The sequence below is a fragment of the Aristolochia californica genome, unplaced genomic scaffold (assembly GCF_029961685.1).
Source record: "Aristolochia californica isolate CCGP_79_NKW_82.1479 unplaced genomic scaffold, dmAriCali1.0.hap1 SCAF_16, whole genome shotgun sequence".
Lineage (NCBI taxonomy): Eukaryota > Viridiplantae > Streptophyta > Magnoliopsida > Piperales > Aristolochiaceae > Aristolochia > Aristolochia californica.
The window spans coordinates 22959653-22981667 of NW_027181837.1; the positions used below are offsets into that span (position 1 = coordinate 22959653).

Below are 22015 nucleotides of genomic sequence, written 5' to 3' on the forward strand. Positions count from 1 at the left end.
ACGGCTACAGTAAACCTGCTTAAACAAACATGTAAAATATCATAAATCTACACAATCCAGCTCAGAACCATTGATAAGATATGAAAAGATTCATCATTTGCTTGGTTATAAGCAACAGGACCACACTAAATTCCACTGGAGAACCATTTGAGATCAAGAGCTCCTAATCACAGGAATACGGTGATGGGCAGAAATCAGGACCTCATTCATTTGGGCAATGTGATGCAACAGCTGACTAATTTTCTGCACAAGAGTAAACCGAGTTTAGATCCCACAGTGGAAGAAAAAGATGAGAGGCAGCAAAAGTACAGGAAAATGTGGTTAGCACATTGCATAAAGTGTACGTCAAAATTACCTCATTCATTTGAGCAACTTGCCGCAAAAGCTGACTGATCTTCTGCAATGAGCAAACCACATGTAAGTGCCAGAGACCCAGTACAAAGAGAGAAATAAGAAGAAAATGAGATCCCTGAGCCAATAACTGGCAAACTAGTACAAAGCATATAATGCATTTGTTCAAAACAACACTTTAGGAATACAAATTGCATCGAGGACACTGATCTTAGGAGGAATTTTTTAACTCTTCACACACAAGGACAAGTATATATCGTAATTTCATTTAATTTTATATTAAAATATGTATGTATAATACTGGCAATAAGGTCACAATTTGAGTACAGGGTGAGGCCAGGCTCGTCATCATCATTGGCTTTATTCCAACCAAGTTGGGTCAGCTAAATCTATCCTCTTCCACCAGTCTTATCCATTGTTAAGATCAATCTGTCTCACCTTTCCTCACAGCTTCTATCGTGTCAAAGTAGGCCTTCCTCTACTTTTTGCCATTCCATTTGCGTGGATGGACTATGGTCCAACTTTCACTGTCTGGACCAATCAGAGTAGAAATAGTTTGCAATCAAAATACTTCTGTTTGAACATTTTCTATGACATGAACTGTCTAGTAGGTGGTTAACCTGGGCCACCTTCCTGGGACTTCAATTTCAAGCCTCACAGTTGCATGCTCATACCACATGTACAGAGTCGGAAATTCCAGCTCTGAGAACATACAGTATAGACAAGAAAGATGGCAGCACATCACCCCCTTTCCAACACTATAATATCCCATATACAATTATGAGAAGTTTCCGTATTTTTATGATGACCTAAGGTAAGGGAAAAGATCGTGACCTAGAGGCAACAAGTCAACTTTCATGACATTGTCAATACTGAATACTGTATCCCAAAACCACAACCCTATTCTCTGTTGGCATTCATGCCCTTGACTATGATGGTCATCGAAGGAGTATAGACAAGAAATTATAAAGGATAGAAGACTCATCTCAAAAATTGCAACAATCCAGCCTGTAGAATAATTTGCATATATGTTATATCCCCCTGGAACAAGAAGCAACTTCAAGTCCATACTACAACACTGCACATATAAAGAGTTATGCATAAGCAGTACTATGTACTTGCTTTACATAACCTTTATGTAACTGTATTAGCATCATTAATTGTCACCTTGGATACTTCTATTGCATACTAAACAGTAAGTGATGACTAAAATGGGCTGATTTCTGGTTTCATCATTTTAAAACTACGAACAACGTACTCCTATCATATCACAAAGCTAACATTATTGCTACTGTAGTGCTAGACATATGGGTGACTTAACATAAGATCTAAATCCTTTCTTAAGATCCAACCGCACATAGTAATGGTAGAATTTTTGTGTTACTGAAGTAGTGAGGATGACGGTTGGTGAGGCTTCACCTCAGTTTTCAGCATCTTTTACTCCAGATTGAGTAAGAGTAAAGATCCCTAAATCTTCAACTTCTCACACATTCATATGTGTTGCTTTAGGTCCCAGTTTCTTTATTCTTACGGATACTATTGCACTAACATATCGATTCAGATGTCAGTGATGTTCCACGGTGGAATATATGAAAGATATCCAGGATAACAGTCCTCCACTAAAAAATTCCTTCACCTAGCCTTTGCAGTCAGAACCTCTTACACAACAATCTTCTGAAATCCCACAGCCTAAACTATGATAATCTCTGCTTTGAAATATGCATTCCTCCAATACCATACACCTGCCTCTTACTTATTTCACCAATAGTGGTGATGACCGGACTTGCTCGAACATGAAAAAAAATGAAAGATTATTCCCTACTATCATGTTTGGAGAAGAAGCTTTTGGATGGATATACTTTGGCACATACCACACCAACATACAGTGAAGGTGTTCAAAACGTGGAATGAAATAGTATTTATCTCAATTGAATGTAAATATCTGTTCTTGGATCTTATAGATTTGATTTAGTATGCAACTATCCTATCGTAGATATTTCTGAAAGGCACATGAACTGATATGAATATGCATTTCCATACCACCTAAAATGTAACAATATTCTGGAAGAAACGAAATTACTTGAGTGACAATAACTAATGCACATCATGATATAAACACATTTCATTAATTATCAGTAAAACTATCATGTAATCCTTTCTATTGAAATCAAGAAGTTCATTAACATAAAGAAGATAAACAAGAGAAATTAACAGTAACTAAAAACAATAGCTACAGCATAAAAAAGTACCATATTAAACGACATTACAACACAAAAAATGGGAGCAATCAACCATCTCTTTAGTCATCTGAAAATGGAACACAATTTAATAAATCACAAAAATCTTAAAAGAGATGCCAAGATATCACATTTATCCTTCAGTCAGAGATTTTCCCAGTGGCTCCTTTGACATTGCTCAGTTTAATATAGCTAAGAAACGGAACTGGGGAATAAGTCACTATTTCGACAAACTCATCACTGCGAGTTCCTAGAAGACACCACACTTCGAGTTGCGTATATCACTTGGACTTAAAAGATTCCAACCGACGTCTTTGTAGATGACAGATCCATTGAGAACATTGTTAAGTAATGCGTAGAGACTCAAGATTAAGGACAACATTATGGAAGAAAATGCTTCGGCCCTTTCAAGTTTTACTTCAGAACTTTCACGCAAAGAATTTGAAATAAGAATTGCTAAATATCGATAACAGAACAGAACGGTAGCTAAGATTAAGGACAACATTATGGAAGAAAATACTTCGGCCCTTTCAAGTTTTACTTCAGAACTTTCACGAAAAGAATTTGAACTAAGAATTGTTAAATATCGATAAGAGAATAGAACGGTAGCTTCCTGTTCATTAACAAATGAAAAATTCAAAACTTCGTTAAGAAAAATCATTGAAGATTACCATCTCATCCGTTATGCACGTAATGAAAAAGGCTAACCAAAGACGTACTCACATACCTCATCTTTTTCCCGAATAAGAAGCAACAAGGAATCACTGCCGCTAGCTCGCCTTCGACGCCTAAGGTACAACAGTAGGACTCCAAAGATGCCCACGGCTACACCGGCCGAGTAAGACGAAACCGCCCTTCTACTGAATCGACACGGGTACACACTTCTGCGAAGCAGTAACAACTTGGAGTACAGCACCCCGAGTCCTGATCTCAGCCGCCGAGCGAAGTCCGCCCTCAGTTGAACTCGCGAGACTGACAACGGTTGAGATTGAACAACGTCGGCCCAAAACGGCCGGGAAGGCGGCGGTGATGATGGCTCCGGTTCAATTTGTACGTGGAGACCCTCGTGGCTGCTGGGAGGAAAAATGTTGGAAAAATCATCGAAACGAACAGGAGGTGGTAGCGGTTGTGTTGTGGGTGCCACAACTGGCCCTTCTCTTCCACCGATCGAAGAGGATGAGGACGACGATTCGGGTGGTACTTCTTCCCAATCTATGAAGCACGAGTTTGAAATTTCGGTCATACTTTGGGTTCCAAGGAATTTCCTGTTGAATAACAGCAAGAAAGACTGGGCAAGAGAACACAATGCATAGTTATAAAATTTCCTTCTAATCTGCTAATCTTCCTTAAATCGTGAAGAAGCAACCAATTAAAATTACGAAATCGACGGCGAGGAAGAGTTGAGCGCAGAGGAAAGCGAGGTTTTCGACTTTTGTTATGGTGTGTGAGATATTTTGATGCATTCCACCTTACACCAAAATATCAAGAAAAGGGCAAGTTCACAAAAGAGCAGCCTTCATTTGGTTTTTTCTCAGGCTCCCCAAAACCTGTCCCGGCCACCTTGATCTTAACTCTTAACATTCGCCGCAACCGATAAAAAGGTTATCTACTCACACGGCTGAAATAATACGAAAAACTATATCGTGCAAAATATGAGAAACGGCTATCTGGTTGTCTGCATGACCAAAGAAAACCCGGCTACATTGCACATCCCCACCATTCCAATTCAATTTATGTTTCTTCCAAGAATCAACTAAAGCTATGTAGTTGATGGCTTACGAAAGAATAACCATCATCAACAAATTCATTTCGCCTTTCTAGCAATTATGGATGACCATCCAGTTCTAACCAGGATCATCAATGTTAGTTAACATAGTGATTGATACCTTTGAAGAATCCAAAGAATCCTCTAACGTCTCTTTGAATATGTACATCGTTTCTTTATGCTTTGAAAATCATGATCATGGATCTTGACTACTATCTTGATCATATTTCTTTTGGGTATGAAGAACGATGAGTAACAGGGTACCCTGCCCCCATCCGACCACTGGATAACTTTGTTTTCTCCAAATGTTTAACTATAGATGAATTAGCCCATACATCGATTTCAATATTATCTTATGGAGGTTTTTTATGGTTTCTAAAATTCCTATAATTCTTAACCTTTGGACTTTTCAGTTTATTTATCCATTGATCTATCTACCACAACTGATCAAGTTCTCTTATCCTTTCCATGCAGAATAGACGAGAGATCAATAATGGATCATAAGAAAAAGGTAATAAAACCCTACCCATACGGACGACTAGCCATTTCAAGCCTCCTTGACCATCATTCAGCTTCGACATCACTGCATCCAAACTCATGCGAATGTAAGTGAATAACTTCACCATCATTTACAACACACGTTGAATCTTGTGACTCATGCAAAAACAGTTGTTTGATGGAGTCAGTGCTTAACTTTTGAAAAGAAAAAGGTAACATTTGGAGGGAGAAAGAGAGATCTAGTCAGTAATCTCTCCTTCTTCTCCCTCAGAGCTATCAATTTGCACTTCTCTGAAATCCTTTTGACCGCCATAAACCATTTCTTCTCCTTCACAGCCGTTTTCATCTTGTTCTCCGTGGTCTTCTGCATCTTCTTGGTCACAATCCCTATCATCATTATTTTCAACCTTAGATACAGCATCGTCCCCTTCATTCAACGTATATTTTTCATTGACAATATCTTCTGTTCCAGATCCATCTCTAACCCTGGCCAAAGGGGAGCCCACCGGTTTGTCAGGCAAGTCCTTGAAGAAGGAATTGAGCACCATGAATCTAAAAACTTGCAACAAATGGCTTTTATCTCTCTTTATATCAGCAGAAAGCAGTTTCTCCAAAAGGGTTGGCTTCCTAGTGCTTGGCCAAAGCCCATGTGTTGCGTCTTGTCCCAATTTCTGCCTCTTGGTGTGCACCTCATCTCCACCATGCCTGCCTCTTCTATCAAACTTGTTTCGGAATCTACCCTTTTTTTGCCGTAGTCCTCTCTCAGCTAGATTTCTGTCAACTTGGTTTTCTGATTCTGAGAGATAGTCAGTTGGTAATTCTGCAACTTCCACACCCAACTCTGCTTGCTTTGCTAGAATTTGCTTGAGTTGCTGCAGGGACATGTTTTTTAGTTAAAAGGAACGAGTATCACATAAGGGTTACTTGGATATGACATCTTATATCCAACCATGCCTACTATTAACATAATATGTGTATTCAGTGTTAATTCATGACCAGTAATCACACACAAATAAAACAAGATTAGTCCAGACCCAAAGCTTTATGTTTTTTCTTTTGTTCAAGAACACTCCGATAGAAGTTGAGCTTTGCTTTTGACTGCTGTGAGCCAAACCAAGATGAACAGATGGCTACAAACTAAACCGAAAATTGATCATATGGAGTATAACATGTGTCAGGGCATGCAAAAAATCAGTACCTACATGTGTACCTAGGATCTCTTAACGCTACCACTAGAAAGAAAGGTCAAGCCCCAGTTTTTTCCTTTATAAATCTTTCAATTCCTATTAACAGACCAATGATCAAATGATAGTGATCCTCTTAAAAAATATATATTAAAGAATGTGGCATACCTGGCGCCGCATTTTAGTGTCTTCGTGATCTGGGTGCTGGTTTGACTTGTTCTGAAGAAAGCAACAAGGCACTATTAGAGAATGTAGTAATCTTACAAAATAAATAAAGAAGACAACCACTTGTCACTCAAACCTTCTCTACATTTAATCTTGTCGGAAAATTCCTCTTGCGTTCTTCCCGCCATTTTTTTATTTCTTCGTCTGTATAGCTCAACGAGGTGGTGATTCTACCCAAAAAAAAAGGTGCATCATAAAGTAGATGAATATCATATTAAGAAAATAGTGAGGTTTTCTAGTGATGTAATGCAATAAACACAACTTAAGATCCTTACTTGACCCCTATTACTATCCATGCAACTAAAAGGATATGCTACAAAACATGAAGGTGTTTTCATGCACATTATGTGCACTAGGAAGGACAATCAGTAAAGAAGTACCTCTTGTGTTCATGCATGGGATTCTTGCGACAGTTCATAAGATTTGGTTTTCCAGCTCCTGATTGTTGCCCTGATCACGAATAGTGAAAAAAAAAAAGTCAATACCATCAGCATGACTTGAACAGCAGTTTTTTCATGGTGGGAGACGAAAATGTACAGGCAAGTATAGTGACCATTCTCCTTTCCAGAGGAGAAAAGTCACTAAGGAAAAGAAGACACACCTTGTACAAAAACAGGGGCCTGATGTATTATAAAAGGCAAACCTATTGTATCAGTTAAAGAAATTTTATCGCCAAAATATGCAAAATAGTACTAATAACAACAAAACAACTGTTAGGAGCTAAAGTTTGTAAGTAGCGTCATGGGAGATAAGGTCAATTTGACCAAGTAAAACTCAAAAAGATAGCCCCTGCAAGGGCCCAGTAGTAGTGTCAAAGTAGAATCGCTTGGTTAAGATTGAAATAAAGTCTAAAGACACTAGGAGTCCAGAATAAACTGGGTCCCTCCCTCCAATCTCTTATTGTAAGGGGAGGTCTCCCTTGATGTAATTTCTTTCTCTTCATAATAAAATCATTACTCTTTCAAAAAAAAAAAAAACTTAGGAGTCCAGAATTGGAGGGCATCTTGGCAAGAGTAATTTTGGCATTACAAACTCAGTCAGGTGAGGGTTAGAGCAGTGTATAAATTGAAATGAGTTCATGAGCAATGGAACAAAAATACACAATACGCAAACATTAAACTCTCTTTTTGGTGTGAGAATGAGGTGGTTCACCCCCAATAAGTGGAATTTATCCTCCCCTCTCCATTCCATATCGACATCATCCTCCTCACCATCTTCCATCTTGGCACCTTCAACCTTTTTTTTTTTAAATGGTGCTAAATTTTATTAAGATGAAAGCTCAATCGAGTAGATTACAAAGGGGGGAAGCCTTCCCAAACAATGAGAGATTGATAGGAAGTTCCGAATTTTGCCAATTTATCAACCAAAGAGTTGGCTGATCTAGGAATGAGATTCCAATTACAATGAATAGATGACACAATGTCAGCAATACAATCAATGATGAGCCAATGGCGCCAAGAGGAGGAGCTATCTTTTGAACATCAACTGATGACAATCTTTGAGTCACCTTCAATAATCAACTAGCCATGGAGACGTTCCTTGAAGATTCGGAGGCTGAATAGAAGAACACTGACTTCAGCAGTATTTGAATCAATAATGCCCACCAGCCCAACAAAAGATAGAATAGGGTCTCCATTGCTACCTCTGAAAACACCACCTGCTCCAACCGGCCCAGGACAATCAATAGCCCTACCATCAAAATTGAATTTGATGCAGTCACAAGGGGGAGGATCCCAGATGGCCATTACCAGAGTCCTACAAAGGCCTATCATATGAGCGATCAAACTCCAGTTTCCTTGAAGGGAAATACCCGATAGAGCGGCAAACTCCTTCTTGGTATGTAACCAGCTCGAGATAAGGCCCACAACATGTGAAGCGATATTGTCTGATGTGCCACCTTCAACCTTAACTCCATACATCCATCACCTCCTTCCCTCTCAATCTATGGGTTCTTCTCTAACACCTCCATGTAACCTATCTTCTATCTCCTAACATTCTCCAAAACCCTAACTCTTCTTCTCAGTTCAACCATAAATATCTCTTTCCCTTCTTAACCTCGACCTTCCTCCCATAGCAACCTACAGTCCTTAGACTCTCACGCCCTCTTCAAGAACACTCCTACTCCTTAACACCAAACACTCTTTGTCTCTACCCCTCCGGATCCCATCTTATCTTCTCTCCCTCAACGTTTTGAAAAAGATGTATTAATAAAACAGGAGAAATTACAAAATTTGGGGAACAATATCCCTTACTACCAGCGATTGTAGATCTTCTCTCCCTCGACTTGTCCACCTCAAATGCACATAAAAACCCCTTTCACCTGTGCATGCACGTTGAAGGGTTCTCTACCCTCCTCAGCGCAGCCCATGATTGTTAAAAACCGTCAAAAGTGTCCAATACAGAAAGAAGATAATGCTTGACAATCTCGAAGGAAAAGGAAGAAAATAGGCTGGGCGGAGCATCTATTTTAGGTTTTTTGCAAGAAGACACAAAGAAACAAAAACATAGTAGGGTTTTTTTTTGTCTACCCTACTCAACCACAAATTTCTAATTAACTAGAAGTTTATAACCCAAAGATTAACCCTAATTAATAGTCAATGTCTATATTACCCCTATGAATTGAATCTATACCTCATATGTCCCACTTACACCCAACTTCTTAAAGTACCACTACATAAGCTTAAAAATAACAATAATAACCCTACGGTGGATCTAACATTCCACCCCTCCTACAAGAAAACTTGTCCTCAAGGTTTGTCCACCGTAGCTGGTGTCATTTGTTCTTCCAAAGTCTCACGCAGTTATAGGCATTGGCTCCCAATTGATGATCAGCCGATACTTTGATGATCAGAAACAAGTAGTCAACAAGAAGTAAAATAAAAAAAACATCATGGTCACTCCATCCATCCAATGAGAAGTGATCTCAAGCACAAGTACCTTGGGAGGGCCTTTGCTGCCCAAAGAAAATATTTTAGTAAGCATGTTTACTGGTTGATGGATTGGTGGAGCTCCACCATCTAACCAAGTAAAAAACATCCCACTTGCAACTTAAGATTTTGTGGTTAGAACCTTCAGTTAGGATTGTCGACACGTATTTCATTAGGCTGAAGTAGAACCACAATCTCAAATGTTGGCCAATCTACCCTTTCTAACAGAGAAACTAAGGGACTGCCATCAACGAATTGTTCCGCCTATGGACTGTGTGATATCTTGAGCTTGCTTTGCTGCTGATAGCAAACAAAGATTGGTTGATGTGCTCCCTCATTTCCTGGAAAGCATCTTGCACCCCAGTTTTGAAGTAATCCAAGATCCCAAATAATCAAGGCCCCAAATCCAAGTCCAAAAGTGCACTTCGGTAGCCATCTGGTCGTGTGAGGTCAATGTGACTCAAAAGTCATCTTCTGTAGCATGCTACCTACTTCCAGCCTGGTCTTTGCTTTCTCTGACTTGATTTCTCCTTTCACTTTACTGCTTGTAGCCTTCCTTCTGACTAATCTTTGTTGCTTCAGATGCAAGAATCTCTTTGTAGAAAAATTGGAACCAGAAACAGTTTGTTACTCTAAAAAGTGGACTAGAAGGTCCTTTGTTCAAGGTATAATTTGTGATCGAAAAATCATGGAAGCCAAGTGATCTTCTGTCCACAAAGAGTTTTTTGCTGCAACTCACGGACTTGCGACAAAAAACCAATCCTTCTCTATGTCTGAGGAATGAACTGATCTAAATACCAATTTTTACGAACCTTCTAAAGTCTCTAATGGGGAGAAGATAGTGTTCAACAATGAGAATAAAGGTTTCTTGAAAGATAAAGAAGAAGATAAGGTATTTAGCTTGTGCTTGAGGTTTTGCAAGAAGACACCAAAAAAAAAAAAAAAAAAAAAAAAAAACAATAACAAAGTAGGGTTTTTCTTAGTTCCCTTACTCGATCACAAAATTTCTCATTAAATAGATGCTTACAATCCTTAGATCAACCCAATTGATACTTAATGGCTACACTACCCCGATGAATTGAAGTTATTCCCCTTATGTGCCACTTACACCCAACTTCCTAAACCACCCTCTTGATCAATTAAAATAACAAAAATATGCTTAATTTGGGATCTAACAAATAACGGAGGTCGTAACAACAACGGTCGTAATAATAAACAACAAGAAAAGGAATGAATGATCTCCATATACAACTACAATCATGTCCAAAAGATCCCCTTGTGAAAATCCACTCATTAGGACTACCATTGACATTGTATTTTCTGATGAAGTTTGGGAATGAAACCAGAGGGGGCACCACTAGCAGCACCAACTAAAGGGACATATCTGCTAAAATTTCATGGAGGTTAAAGTACAGCACTACAATTACCAAAGGAAGTAGAATTGATTTTCAGATATTTTGGTTCAATGGCTCGTCCAGACAGGAAACCCTCACAACAAGGGTTTCCAGAGTATTGATATCCACATGCTTGCGTCGAGGTCTTTCCAAAAGGATAGCACCAATTAGCAGCAAAACATTGCGAAGAACTAGACCAAAATCCATGCTGAGGTATTGAAAGAGGGACTTTTTCACCATAATTTTTCAATTACAAGCAAGCACATGGTTTCTAAAGATCTAACTTTCTATAAGATCAGATAACTTTCTTGTAGTAGCATCAGCGTGGCACCATGGTAAGGAAAACAGGCAGTCCATGATTTCAGGGAAAACAGGGCAATCCATCCCATTATCCTGGTTTAAGTGCGGAGAGAACTTGTTTCCCACACCTCATGGGGAGGATATGGCTGGAAAAAAAAAAAAAAAACGATTGCCTGATTTTTCACAACCCGTTCTATGACAAATCTACCAAGCTCAATATTATTTTTATATATATGCTTAAAAATTTATAAGTTAAATATAATTATGAACACTCACTATTCAAAATTCACACACACACACACACACAGAGAATAGACACAGATAATGCTCTGCAAGGAAAGCAACTGCTCCAATACTCTGAATGCAACATATATATTTCAGATCCCAATTTAAGATGTCAATTGCATCACCTTTCCATCCATTTCTATGGTTGTTACTGAATTTCCCTTTTGGATTGCCTGAATGCTGTGATTGGTGTTTCTGGAATCTGCAAAAAAGATGATTCAGTATGGAACCTACAGTAATGAAAAAAGGCCAGTGTCTTCCTCATAAATACCTACTTTTGTGGTGAATATCTTTCTCTAGATCCTTGAGGACCATTTCGGAAATTCTTCCTTGTATTTCCCTGGTTGAGATTTGAGATGTTAATTTTCATACTCTTCCAACATGGTTCATCTAAACAAGGAAACAAGAGCATGCACATACATTTTGAAGCACAAGAGCTGTTAAAATTTATTAAGAATTATCCCATTACCCCCACTTTACGAATTGAGTGATCTTAGAAGCATAAGAAATGATGAGTACAGAATAATGGAAAGTACATTGCAGGCACATATGGGGAGCCAAAAAATGAGTGTTCATATTATTCAATAACTTGATGTGCAGGCCTGAAACTTTAACACTTTTTTTCTGTTACATTTGAGTGATTTTAGTGTTGAATTGGCTACATATGGAATGCTTGCCAGCGCATGTAAGGTGGTTACTTTGTGTAAGGTGGTTACTTTGTGAATTAAGTCAAGCCAGTCTTAATTCCATAAGAACATGCACTTCATCTGCTTCATCTCTCTTTAAACTAGTACAGGCTTTCTTCTCCCTTGGCCTCTTCTCAATTTTCTATGTTTCTTTCCTGCATTCCATGTCTCTCCTTGCACTCCAAATTCTATGCAATCTATGCCTAAGTCCTAAAATCCCCAATTCTAAAACAATATAACCCTAAAACATGAGGTCCCACATGAAATTATGAAGAAAAAAGATACTTTAACACCATTAGATAAATCAAGTAAGAAAACTGTGTAAAATATTATGACATTTCAGCAGGAATTATAGCTCATACTTTATTCCTTTCAGACAATAAACAAGCGGTATCATAACATGCAGAGAAAAAAGGATCAATAAACATCTATCATCCTAAATAACCTCAAAAGGTAAATTTTCATGAAAAGTAAGTAAGCTTATGTCATCCTAATAAGAAGCAGTCAGAAAGCATGATGACAACATAATGAATCTGCAATGTATTTCTTCTCTTCATAAGCCAATTAACATATGAGCTACCTGAGAATGTAAAGAAGTATTTCCTTGTGACGGCTGGCTAGGACCAGGAGGCACTTGCATAGCCTTTTGATCCACTAGAGGTGATAGAAATGTATTTGGGTTTGGGACTGTTTTATGCATTATATCAGTGGCTATATTTCTGTTGTTCATATTCACAGTGGAGTTTCCACATTGTTCAGGGCCTGACATATCCACTATTTGATTTGCAACATTAAAATTAACTGCTGGAGTAGCATCTATCATTTGATGCATTTGACTTAAACATCCCATAGGGGTCTGCAAGAAAACCCGTCCATGTGGATTTTGATTAACACCTTGGGAAGGCTGATGAGAGCAAAATTGCCAACAAGCTGGTTGAAAAGATGCAATCGGATTAAAACTTTGTTGCACGGTGGAGAGATGGCCATGAGGCACAAAACCCAATTGATGCACAGTTTGTTGGATTGCATGCGATAGATGTTGATGGTTTGAGACGACACCAGGAAAAGAAGCCGAAGGGAAAGGAGGTCTAGTAGGTATGGACACTGCATTTGCGTGTGAGTTCCCGAAATTCATACTTGTGTTATCAACACCAAATGGCACAAGTGGAGACTGGTTTCCCGGGGCATGAAAATGAGAAGGAATTTGTGGTTGGGCACCGGAAGAACATGGAAATAGATGATTGAAGCTACTTCCAAAATTACCCGAGTTCACGGGACCTTGGGCGGGAAATAAGACCTGTACCACCAAAACGGACCAAATGAACCAACAATTAAATTAATTATAAAGAACTTCTTCTAAGATGAAAGAAAGCAAACTTTTAATAAATCACCTGCTGAGGAACGCAACTATTGCCACCATGGGACTGCATTCCATTGAAGGAGGGCGTGAAAGGCAGCATTGTGAATTGTGTCTTTTCCTCTTTCCCCTTCTCTTTTATTATAAAGAAGTGATCATTCACAGTTAAAAAGAGTAACAGCAGCAAACAAAGCAAAAGATAAGAAAGGAAACGAAGATTCACAAACTCAACCAAGGTGAGCTGAATAAATCATTGGAAATCCAAAAGGACAGTTCACAGTTCATCATCGAGATATATAAAAAAGAAGAAAAGGAGAAGGACGAGTCGAAGACCAATAAAGTAGACTCCGAAGAATAACAAAACCAAGGGAGCAAATTAACACGGCTCAATGTCTTCGAACGAGAAAGAAAGAAGTTGAGGGAACCCCTTTACAGAGCGTTTCAGCGGCCATCACACTTTCCTTCCACAACGAAATTGCGGGGTGCTTCAGACATGGCGAGTAGACACCAGAAACGGGAAATAGATGGAGACGCAGAAACGCTATGCGAATACAAGGCTGAAGGAGAGATGCGATATCACTTCATAAGCCCTAAATCCTGCCCACGCCAAGCAAACTTTCAAACTTCAAAAAGCTTGAACCCGGGTTGCACGACCGCAACCTATTACCGGACCTCGTAAAAAATCAGGTACCAGAAACCGATACATGGATATTTTGATTAAAAAAAATTATGAAAAAAAAGATATATACATATATAGTGTATTCTAAATACTAATAATTTTTTTGTAAAATAACCACCATTGACTTCATACGTAAGACCCATGTTATAAAAATAGAGAGCCACTTGGAGAGATGGTCAGGTCCCATCTAGGGGTGGTGTGCATCACGTCAGGTCTGGAATAGACCTTGATCCATCTAGACCCGACTATAAGTAAAAAAATTGTAAACATATAAAGGGTATTCTAAAATACAATTTTTTTTTTTTGTAAAATAACCACCGTTTACTTTATACCTAAGACTCTTGTTAGAAAAATTGACTCAGGCACTCAAAAGAGGTGGTCAGGTCGGGTTTCACGGGAAACCTGACCAGACCCGGTCTCAAAACCGGGGATGAGTTTTAGATTTCGGCCAAAGATAGGGCAAAGAAAAAAACCCAATTTCAAGTGGGGGAGCCCAAGGCGTTCCAAACCCTACTTGCAGGGTTTTATACAAGTACTGAATTATGTAATTTTATAAGTTTCTTATGAGTATAAACTTACGGTAGGAATGGAAAAAATAGGTTTTGGGAACGGACAATTTTATTCGACAATCGGAAACGTTTCGAATGCTATTGAAGGTAAAACATGGGTGTAGTTCGGTTTTGGTGACATACATAATTCTTCTGGTTCGTGGTCTGATTCACTCATAAGATTCTTTCCAACCATGGCTTTGGGATCACACGAGGAGAAAGGTCTGAAGCATCGCGAGGGATATGAGAGATGGCCTCAGAGAATCCACTAACGAACAAAATAGAAGAGAGAGAAATAATTTAATTCGCATCTGGCAATGCATGGTGACGTGCTCCACGCTGCATTCTGATCTTGCAAGGGCTCGTTTTCCACCACCACTCGGCATTTATTCCTCATTCACTCCCGGTTATCTGCAACACCCTTTCTACAGACAAAAAGATAACGAAAATAAATGATGGCAACCCAGTCCCACTTCTGCTGGTTAAAGATCTCGTCGTCCGCGGAGTTCTGGAGGGCTTTGGAGCTCTTGGGTAACCCATTATGCGTTTTTTCATCCCTTCTTTGAGCTGTTAATAAGAAGGAATACGGCTTTCTGGGCTTGCAGAGTTTGTGAAAGATACTTTTTAACTAAAACCACAGGGTTTTTGTGTTCATGGCTGTGGCTACAATAGTGATCTTGCTTGTTTTGTTCTCCCCGACGTCCTTTGCAGGTATATCATTCTTGAATCCTGCCTCGGCTACTAATTTGCGTTCATGATTTAAACGTATGCAATGTGAGTTATTTTTCTGTGTTATGGAGAGTCTTAATGAATTGGTTTAGACTTGATTTAATGTTACATGTACATCTATATATGTATTTAACTGGAAAGTTTTGTTCATTGAATTGATTGAGATCATTTAAACACCGATTACGCCTTGTGATATAATTTTTTTCTGTTCGCATCTTCAGCATATATAAATACGACAGTCTTCTATTTACCTCACAGTCTTGAGACAAAGATGTTTTTAGCACTAAGACCCTATGATTTTCTCTGAATGTCAACCTTCTCATTTGAGGAAAAAAAGATGAGATCTTGAGTTACTGAAAGTTTTACTCAGTCTAGCTGAAATTACCCAACAATCAGTCTGCCAGCAGAGGTGGCAGACAACTCAAATCTCGGATTTTCTGGTTGTTTAGCCCAAAACCTCATGATTGGAGCAGTCATTAACTCTGTCACTGTCAAGTAAAAAAAATTTATGTCTCTTGAGTCGTCCACTCTGCCAAATTGTTTTTGGGCTAGGAAGCGGCTCCGATTCTTTACTTGTTACACCCAAATAGGGGAATGAGGGGACCGAACCTTTTGTGAATGTTGGTTGGTCTGTAGATCCATACCATCCTTACGGCTCTCCAGTTGCGCTTCCTTCATTTTCATCCAAAAAATGACTATTTTCTTTATTTTATTTTTTTCATTTCTTCTGTTTTATTCTTTTGGTCAGGTTCTAAGCATCCCTGGATGCATCTTACTGTTGATCTATATTTTCTCCTTGGATATATTGATACATAAACCACTCATCTTTATGTGACCCATGATACTCCTGGTATGCTCTGTTTAGTCTAGGAATACCCCTATCTACCAAAGCTATCCTCATTTAAGTCATGACAAGGTTCATCAATTCACAATGAATACTAAGCTGGTGCAAAGTACTTTTACGACTTCAGTAAGTAATTTTTTAACAAACTTATACATTCAACTTAGACAAGGATCAGAAATGAACTATGGATTTAATTTTGGATGTAGTGCTAACTTCAAAAGCAATATGTTTGGTAAATAGTCCACAAACCTCTCACACAATTTGAAGGAGTTAATGCTCCATCAGTGGCCTAACCACCTTGTGCACCTCTTTTCGATCGTGTACATTACAAATGAGGTTTCAGCTGAATTTTAATCAATTGTTTTCTTCAAATGCACGAACTAGACATGCTTCTCTCTCTCTCTCTCTCTCTCTCTCTCTCTCTCGCATGGGTCTACATCAGGTATTATATCTCTATACCATTTTTCATTAAAAGAATCTTCTTCTTTCTGTCTCTCTTACAGATTTTGTGATAGTTTCATTTCTCTATTTCATTTCGATATGGGAGGATCTTTCGAAACAATCTTTTAGATAGATAAGTTATTATACTGGGGTATAGGGCCAATTACAATGGGCTCCTTGATTATGCAAAATATCCCTTGACATACTGCAGCTAATCTTGGGATCAAATATTATTAGGGAACTATGGACTTATTAGCTGATTACTTTGACTTACAGCATGGCTCATGAAGATAAAGCAATGTCACTTAGTTTAAACCGCTATTTTGACCTTACCAAATCATAAATTGGTTGGTCACAGGCATTCATTTAGATAAAAGTTGAATTGTTCGACTAAGAGAAACGGGCTATGTTTTTTGTGGTGTTGAAAATTGCTATTCGTTTTGCAATGAGTGATCCTTTAAAACTTGTGCTGTTCTACATTATTACCTTCCGCTTTAACTGAATCTCGGACGTTTGGTAAACATTATTAACTGGGTGTACCGTTGAGCAACCAACCAACATTTGGAGGTTGGCATTTTACTCATTAAACACATATTTTATTATTGAGTAAAACTTTTCATAACTGCCCTGTCAAGTAAAAAATTAGAATTCTTTACATGGGTGCTTGAAAACCTTTTACGGAAGCCTCTTGACAGGTCCCCCACTTACCGCCCTGTAAAGGATAGAATTTCTTCTATCAGTAAACTATATTTCATGCATTGACAGGCCGCTATGGATCTTCAAGGAGAGTTAAGGAATTCTAATGCTGAAGGTTTTTGCCTTTTACCTCAGGTTTTGTTCCTCGGAGCTGTGGAGAATGTGTCTTACAGCCAAACACACTCAAAAGGAAGTTGAAGGTGCAATTTTTTCCTGAATATTTCTCCCCTAATTTAGAGAAGTGTAAAAATTATAACTCGGTTGTGCCACAGGAGAACAACTATGATCTGAATGGCAGATCTAAGAGGGACAGGCATGAAGTTAGTTTCGAAGATTACCACCTTATCGATCCTGCTCCAAGTTCGAAGGCAGCTATAAAGACTGGACCAATTGAGCATGGTAGTCCCTTCAGGCCTTATATTCCTCAGCCTACGCCCCCAAGTCACCCGAAGAATGGCCCATAGGTCTGGAGCGGTCAAGTAGAAAAAGATTGTTGGGGTTTGGCTGACTTACTGAAGATTATCTATTGCAATAGTTACTATGTTTAATGTTTAGTACACTGGTAATTTGGTTTGCTGGCTTTCAGACTGTTCTCGGCTTCTGTACCTTTTATAGTTTTTGTGCTATGGGTAAAGGTTTCAGCTTCTTCTACAGGTATCTGTTTCTTTTTTAAATGTACTCTCAATACGGGGGCAGTATCCTTGGAAGACTGCCGTTTCCATCTTAAACTAGCAGGAATCCAGGGAAGAAAAAATAATAATTTATTGACACTGTATGCATATAATTTTAACAATCGTATAATAAAAACTAAATATTCTATGGTAAGTGCTATATGGGGTGGCAACAGGAATTCCCATGGGTTGGGACTGGGTTTGAAGAAGGCTGATCTCCAACAAGCTGTCCCACTTCTCTTTACCTACCCAATTTGTTTTATATTGTTCTTCTTTTGCCTCTCTATAGTATAATTTAAGTAACATAAAAATTATTTTATAAAGTAAAATGTATACTAATTTACTCCTCTGGTTAGGCCAGGCTTGTAAGTCTCCTTTTGACCACATTTGAGTGTTTTCAAGAGAAACCCATTCTCTCCTCATGTCACAAATGCTTGCTTTATGTTAATGACATTGTTCTAGGACACCGAGTCTCTTTTCCTCTTCAAAGGCCAAGTGGTGGTGCCCCAATCTTATACTCTAATCAGCCAAATCTTGTGGGGATTCCATGTTGACCATGAGGGATTTCTGGACACATATCATAGGGTGAAGCAAGTGTTTGAATTTGAGTAGGAAGTTAAGATAAAGGAAGAATCATGGTGGATCAAATTCACTTGTTGAGGCTCGCTAGAGTTTTAATTTGAGTAGGAAGTTAAGATGAAGGAAGAATCATTATTAGAGTTAGATAGCTTGAGCCAATGGACTTTATATAAGCACATGTTAAGAAAGTCAAATTAATCCTCGAATAAACTCTACCCGATCTCGTGAGAGGAATAATCACCAAAGAGAATTAGTGGACTTGAAGAGAAGGACAAGAAATTTCCAAAATGAGGGTAAGTACTCTTTAACTATTTTATTTTTCGAATTTAAGACATTTTAGGTAATGCATGAAAATTCGGATAGTATAACATCAAGATCCATGCATTGTTTCTTATGTGTTTACTTGGTACAATGGAAGGGGAAGAAATTTTTTTACTACCTATGGAATTTGTGTGCTTGATTTCTATACTGATGAAACACACACCAAAAAAAAAAAAAAAAAAAAAAAAATGGACTCTTACACTTACTTCATACTAGGATAATCCAACCTGATATCTATACCCTATGTTGGGTTTCATAGGGCCATAACAAGGTCCATCGACCTTGGTTACATTTTTGCACCTTTCTCACTTCTAACCCTTACATAACACATCCGGATTTCAACTTCTTTAAACCAGACGCTCGGCAATGCTTCATTCAGTGCTAGAGATTATGATTTTTGAAATGAAACCTGGTACCTACACCTCAGGTCCATATAAGTAAAAAATGTTTCGCTGAAGTCTAGTTTCCACCTAGCTTGTTTTCTTCAGAGCAATCAGTCGCTTCCTTTGTTCTTTTCACAATCTTGATTTGGCTTAATGCATTTGCTCATGTTTGCTACCCTTAGACCAAAATTTTTGGTTATTGAAGGATCGTGTCCAGCTAACACTCAATAAGTTAAAAACCTTGAAGTTACAGCTTGATGTATTAAAATTTACAGCTTCACTCCTCGAGCTACTAGCTCCTCTCCAGACTCGTGAAGAGGTGAAAGATAGTAGGATGGCATGGCATCATATAGCTAGCGTTCTCAATGGAAGAAGGCACCTCCAAATACTGTTAAGTACGAAACTAAGAACCCAAAACAACTAAAATAAAAACTATAAATTATTGCTTCAAGCTGTCTACACGAGAGGGGAAAAAAAAAAAAGTAACATATTGTTTAGTCTTCTGCTGCAGTTAGCAACCTTCATTTGTAAACTGTTAAGGGAAATCATTCAGTTTGTTATTGAAAATTTCTCTCTTTCCATGGGTTAAAAGGGATGATTCCCAGGCAGGAACTAGCTTAGCTTTCTCCTATATCACAAAACATAATGGAGGGAGATCAAGTGAATTCCAAAGGGATGTTTCACCTCCATCGCTCGCGGTACTTGTACTGTCAGTATCGGCTTCAGTTGTTACGGTTGTTGTTGATGGAGAACCTTCTTGAATTGAACTCTCTTTCCCCTCTACTCGTTTTTTAGCACAAATGCTACTAAGGTTACTCAAGAGATCGGACCCGCCTGCAAGATCAAGTCTTAGCTTCAAGCACTCAGAGATCCCACTAAGAGCGTATAACGATGCAGAGAACTTCCTCTCATACTTCATTCTCTTCATATCTTCTCCTAGCATGGATGGATCCTCACCAGCGATAGTTTCCTCCTCTATGTGCTCCACTATCTCATCTGCAATGTCGAACGGAGAGTAATAGCTAGTGGAACTTGCCACATCAATAAACTGAAAATCCAGGGCTTCAAGATCTTCAACTTCCGCTTCCTCGTGTGCTGCTTCTGAATAGAAACTAACGCCACTGGAGTTTTGACTCATGATATCATTCCAATCACCATCGGAATCTTCTTTTGCACCTCCAGGGAGAGGTTCTCGCCCCATGAATGTGGATTGGAGAGCCAGATTGATGCTGTTACCACCGATAATATTGGAACTAGAGACAGCAAAAATATTAGTGGAGACGGGAGTATCCCCTGCTGCATGATCTAGAAATTCGGCCACTTGGGTGTCATGTTCTGCTCCAAATAAGTCTCTCATGTATTGGGTTTGCTCATTTTCGTGTTGTTGTTGTTGTTGTACTGGTTGCTGATTGTGATGGTTCACCGGAAGAGTAGTGGCAGAAGACGAAGCGTTCCTGGCTTTGAGCCTAAGAAGAAGAAGGTTTGAAATCTTAGAAGGAAGGGCCGGGGCAGATTTTGCAGATGGTGAGGAAGGCCAGAAATTGGTACGCGTGTTGGCTCCACGAAGCAAGCAAGCTGCCTCATCGTAAGCCTTGGCTGCCTCTTCTGCAGTATCAAACGTGCCCAGCCATACCCTTATCTTCTGAATGGTATCTTTAATTTCCGCCACCCACCGCCCCGATGGCCGTTGCCGGACACCTATGAAGCGCTTTCTGGCTCGCCGCAAGCCGCCCAGAGCCGCTGCCTCCTTTACCACTTCCTCCCAGCCTATTGCGCTTTCTTCACTTCCTTGATCTCCAGCCTTTCTCTTTCTCACCATGTCTTTTTAACTCTCCGAATCAACTGCACCTCTACAGAAGCTCTGAAATTCTCACTCCGGACTTTCTGGGTTAGTGGAGGGCTAAAAGGGGTGAATTTATAGACGTGGGGAAGGGGGACGGTGGGATTGAAGGGGTCGTAATTGCTTGTTTTTTCCTCCTTGTTTTGTTTCATTTTCGGCTTCTACACCAAACAAATGGAAGCTTTTGTCAGACGGTGAGGAGGGGAACAAAATGTAATTTGACTTAAGCTTTTGGGAGAGATGGATCGTTGCTTCTTTTCTTTAACGTTTAAATCTTTTCTGCTGAAACATTTGAATACTGATGTGGAGTTGGTCCTGTGGGACTTAGCTTGTAGTTTTTAAACAGCTAAATTTGCTTTCCTTGTCTAACTTTAGTATTAGCGATCGAGTTTCCAGTAACTTTCACATATTTTCTTCTTCTCCTCTTCTCCTCTTCCAAACAATTTAAGTCAAGTAACCAAGAGCTTCCGTATGGATATCAGATTTTCCATGTATATTACACACAAACAAAGGCCTATATTTTGGCCACATCTGCCAATAGAAAACTGCATAAAATCACCTTCACCTTGAATAATTAACCACTGATTAAAAAACATATATAATCATGATTATGGTGACGGAGGGGAGACCGACTGCCCCCACCAATAGTGACATAAAATGGGCATCTAGTGTGTTTGTTTCATTTCCCACTAAAACTATCGGGTATTTTAATGCTTCTAATGCTACTGTACAAGCTCTTTCCTCCTCCATACATATCACGGAAAGCTTCTCTATCACTTACAAAATAATAATAAACGTTGGCCATTAGAATCCACCATCCTAGTTATCCAGTATTATAAAAATTCAAATGGTACCCATTCAGTAACGTAATGGCCGTATAGTAGATCCATTCACGCACAATTTCCCTCGGAAAGGCTAAAAAATAAGCAGCTAGAAAGTACAAAGAGCAAACCGTAAACAAAAACAGGCAACGACGACACACCCTATTTGTAGTGAGGGAAGGAGCATTCCTTTTTATGCGTTTCTTGTGCTGTTGTTTACTCCCTTGATATTAACACCACGGAGCATTCCTCGA

General features: G+C 39.0%; 4 protein-coding genes across 6 annotated transcripts; 1 reads left to right on the top strand and 3 right to left on the bottom strand.

The window, feature by feature from the left end:
* Positions 1-10: 10 nt before the first annotated feature.
* On the bottom strand, positions 11-4124 carry LOC137953933 (uncharacterized). 2 transcript variants are annotated; one of them, XM_068801495.1, is made up of 3 exons: positions 3316-4124; positions 356-394; positions 11-243 (listed from the first exon to the last, which is right to left on the bottom strand). In XM_068801495.1, exons 1-3 carry the CDS (start codon positions 3829-3831, stop codon positions 154-156), a joined length of 645 nt encoding a protein of 214 aa, XP_068657596.1. In that variant the 5' UTR covers positions 3832-4124; the 3' UTR covers positions 11-153. The 2 variants fall into 2 exon arrangements, with proteins under 2 accessions (XP_068657596.1, XP_068657595.1); XM_068801494.1 differs by having other exon boundaries at positions 356-397.
* A 723-nt stretch (positions 4125-4847) lies between these two features.
* On the bottom strand, positions 4848-13769 carry LOC137953833 (uncharacterized). 2 transcript variants are annotated; one of them, XM_068801347.1, is made up of 8 exons: positions 13244-13769; positions 12433-13149; positions 11442-11506; positions 11292-11368; positions 6641-6710; positions 6346-6430; positions 6204-6254; positions 4848-5723 (listed from the first exon to the last, which is right to left on the bottom strand). In XM_068801347.1, exons 1-8 carry the CDS (start codon positions 13310-13312, stop codon positions 5091-5093), a joined length of 1767 nt encoding a protein of 588 aa, XP_068657448.1. In that variant the 5' UTR covers positions 13313-13769; the 3' UTR covers positions 4848-5090. The 2 variants fall into 2 exon arrangements, with proteins under 2 accessions (XP_068657448.1, XP_068657447.1); XM_068801346.1 differs by having other exon boundaries at positions 6337-6430.
* An 848-nt stretch (positions 13770-14617) lies between these two features.
* LOC137953966 (uncharacterized) lies at positions 14618-17797 on the top strand. Its single transcript, XM_068801543.1, has 3 exons — positions 14618-15147; positions 17282-17346; positions 17419-17797. Exons 1-3 carry the CDS (start codon positions 15090-15092, stop codon positions 17608-17610), a joined length of 315 nt encoding a protein of 104 aa, XP_068657644.1. The 5' UTR covers positions 14618-15089; the 3' UTR covers positions 17611-17797.
* Positions 17798-19728: 1931 nt separating this feature from the next.
* LOC137952760 (ethylene-responsive transcription factor ERN1-like) lies at positions 19729-20919 on the bottom strand. The gene has a single exon (XM_068799818.1). The coding sequence runs from the start codon at positions 20917-20919 to the stop codon at positions 19729-19731; it is 1191 nt and encodes a 396-aa protein (XP_068655919.1).
* Positions 20920-22015: the final 1096 nt, after the last annotated feature.

Bases quoted from the DNA above. Each gene is read 5' to 3' on its own strand.
- LOC137953933 (XM_068801494.1), bottom strand. From the start codon at position 3,831: ATGACCGAAATTTCAAACTCGTGCTTCATAGATTGGGAAGAAGTACCA. The intron at 398-3,315 runs GTATGTGAGTAC...TGCTCATTGCAG, and splicing joins TTATTCGGGAAAAAGATGAG to AAGATCAGTCAGCTTTTGCG. The intron at 244-355 runs GTAATTTTGACG...ACTCTTGTGCAG, and splicing joins AAGTTGCTCAAATGAATGAG to AAAATTAGTCAGCTGTTGCA.
- LOC137953833 (XM_068801346.1), bottom strand. From the start codon at position 13,312: ATGCTGCCTTTCACGCCCTCCTTCAATGGAATGCAGTCCCATGGTGGC. The intron at 6,711-11,291 runs GTGATGCAATTG...ATTCGTGATCAG, and splicing joins CCATAGAAATGGATGGAAAG to GGCAACAATCAGGAGCTGGA. The intron at 6,255-6,336 runs GTTTGAGTGACA...TGCTTTCTTCAG, and splicing joins CAAGATTAAATGTAGAGAAG to AACAAGTCAAACCAGCACCC.
- LOC137953966 (XM_068801543.1), top strand. From the start codon at position 15,090: ATGGCTGTGGCTACAATAGTGATCTTGCTTGTTTTGTTCTCCCCGACG. The intron at 15,148-17,281 runs GTATATCATTCT...CTTTTACCTCAG, and splicing joins CTCCCCGACGTCCTTTGCAG to GTTTTGTTCCTCGGAGCTGT. The intron at 17,347-17,418 runs GTGCAATTTTTT...GTTGTGCCACAG, and splicing joins CACTCAAAAGGAAGTTGAAG to GAGAACAACTATGATCTGAA.
- LOC137952760 (XM_068799818.1), bottom strand. From the start codon at position 20,919: ATGGTGAGAAAGAGAAAGGCTGGAGATCAAGGAAGTGAAGAAAGCGCA.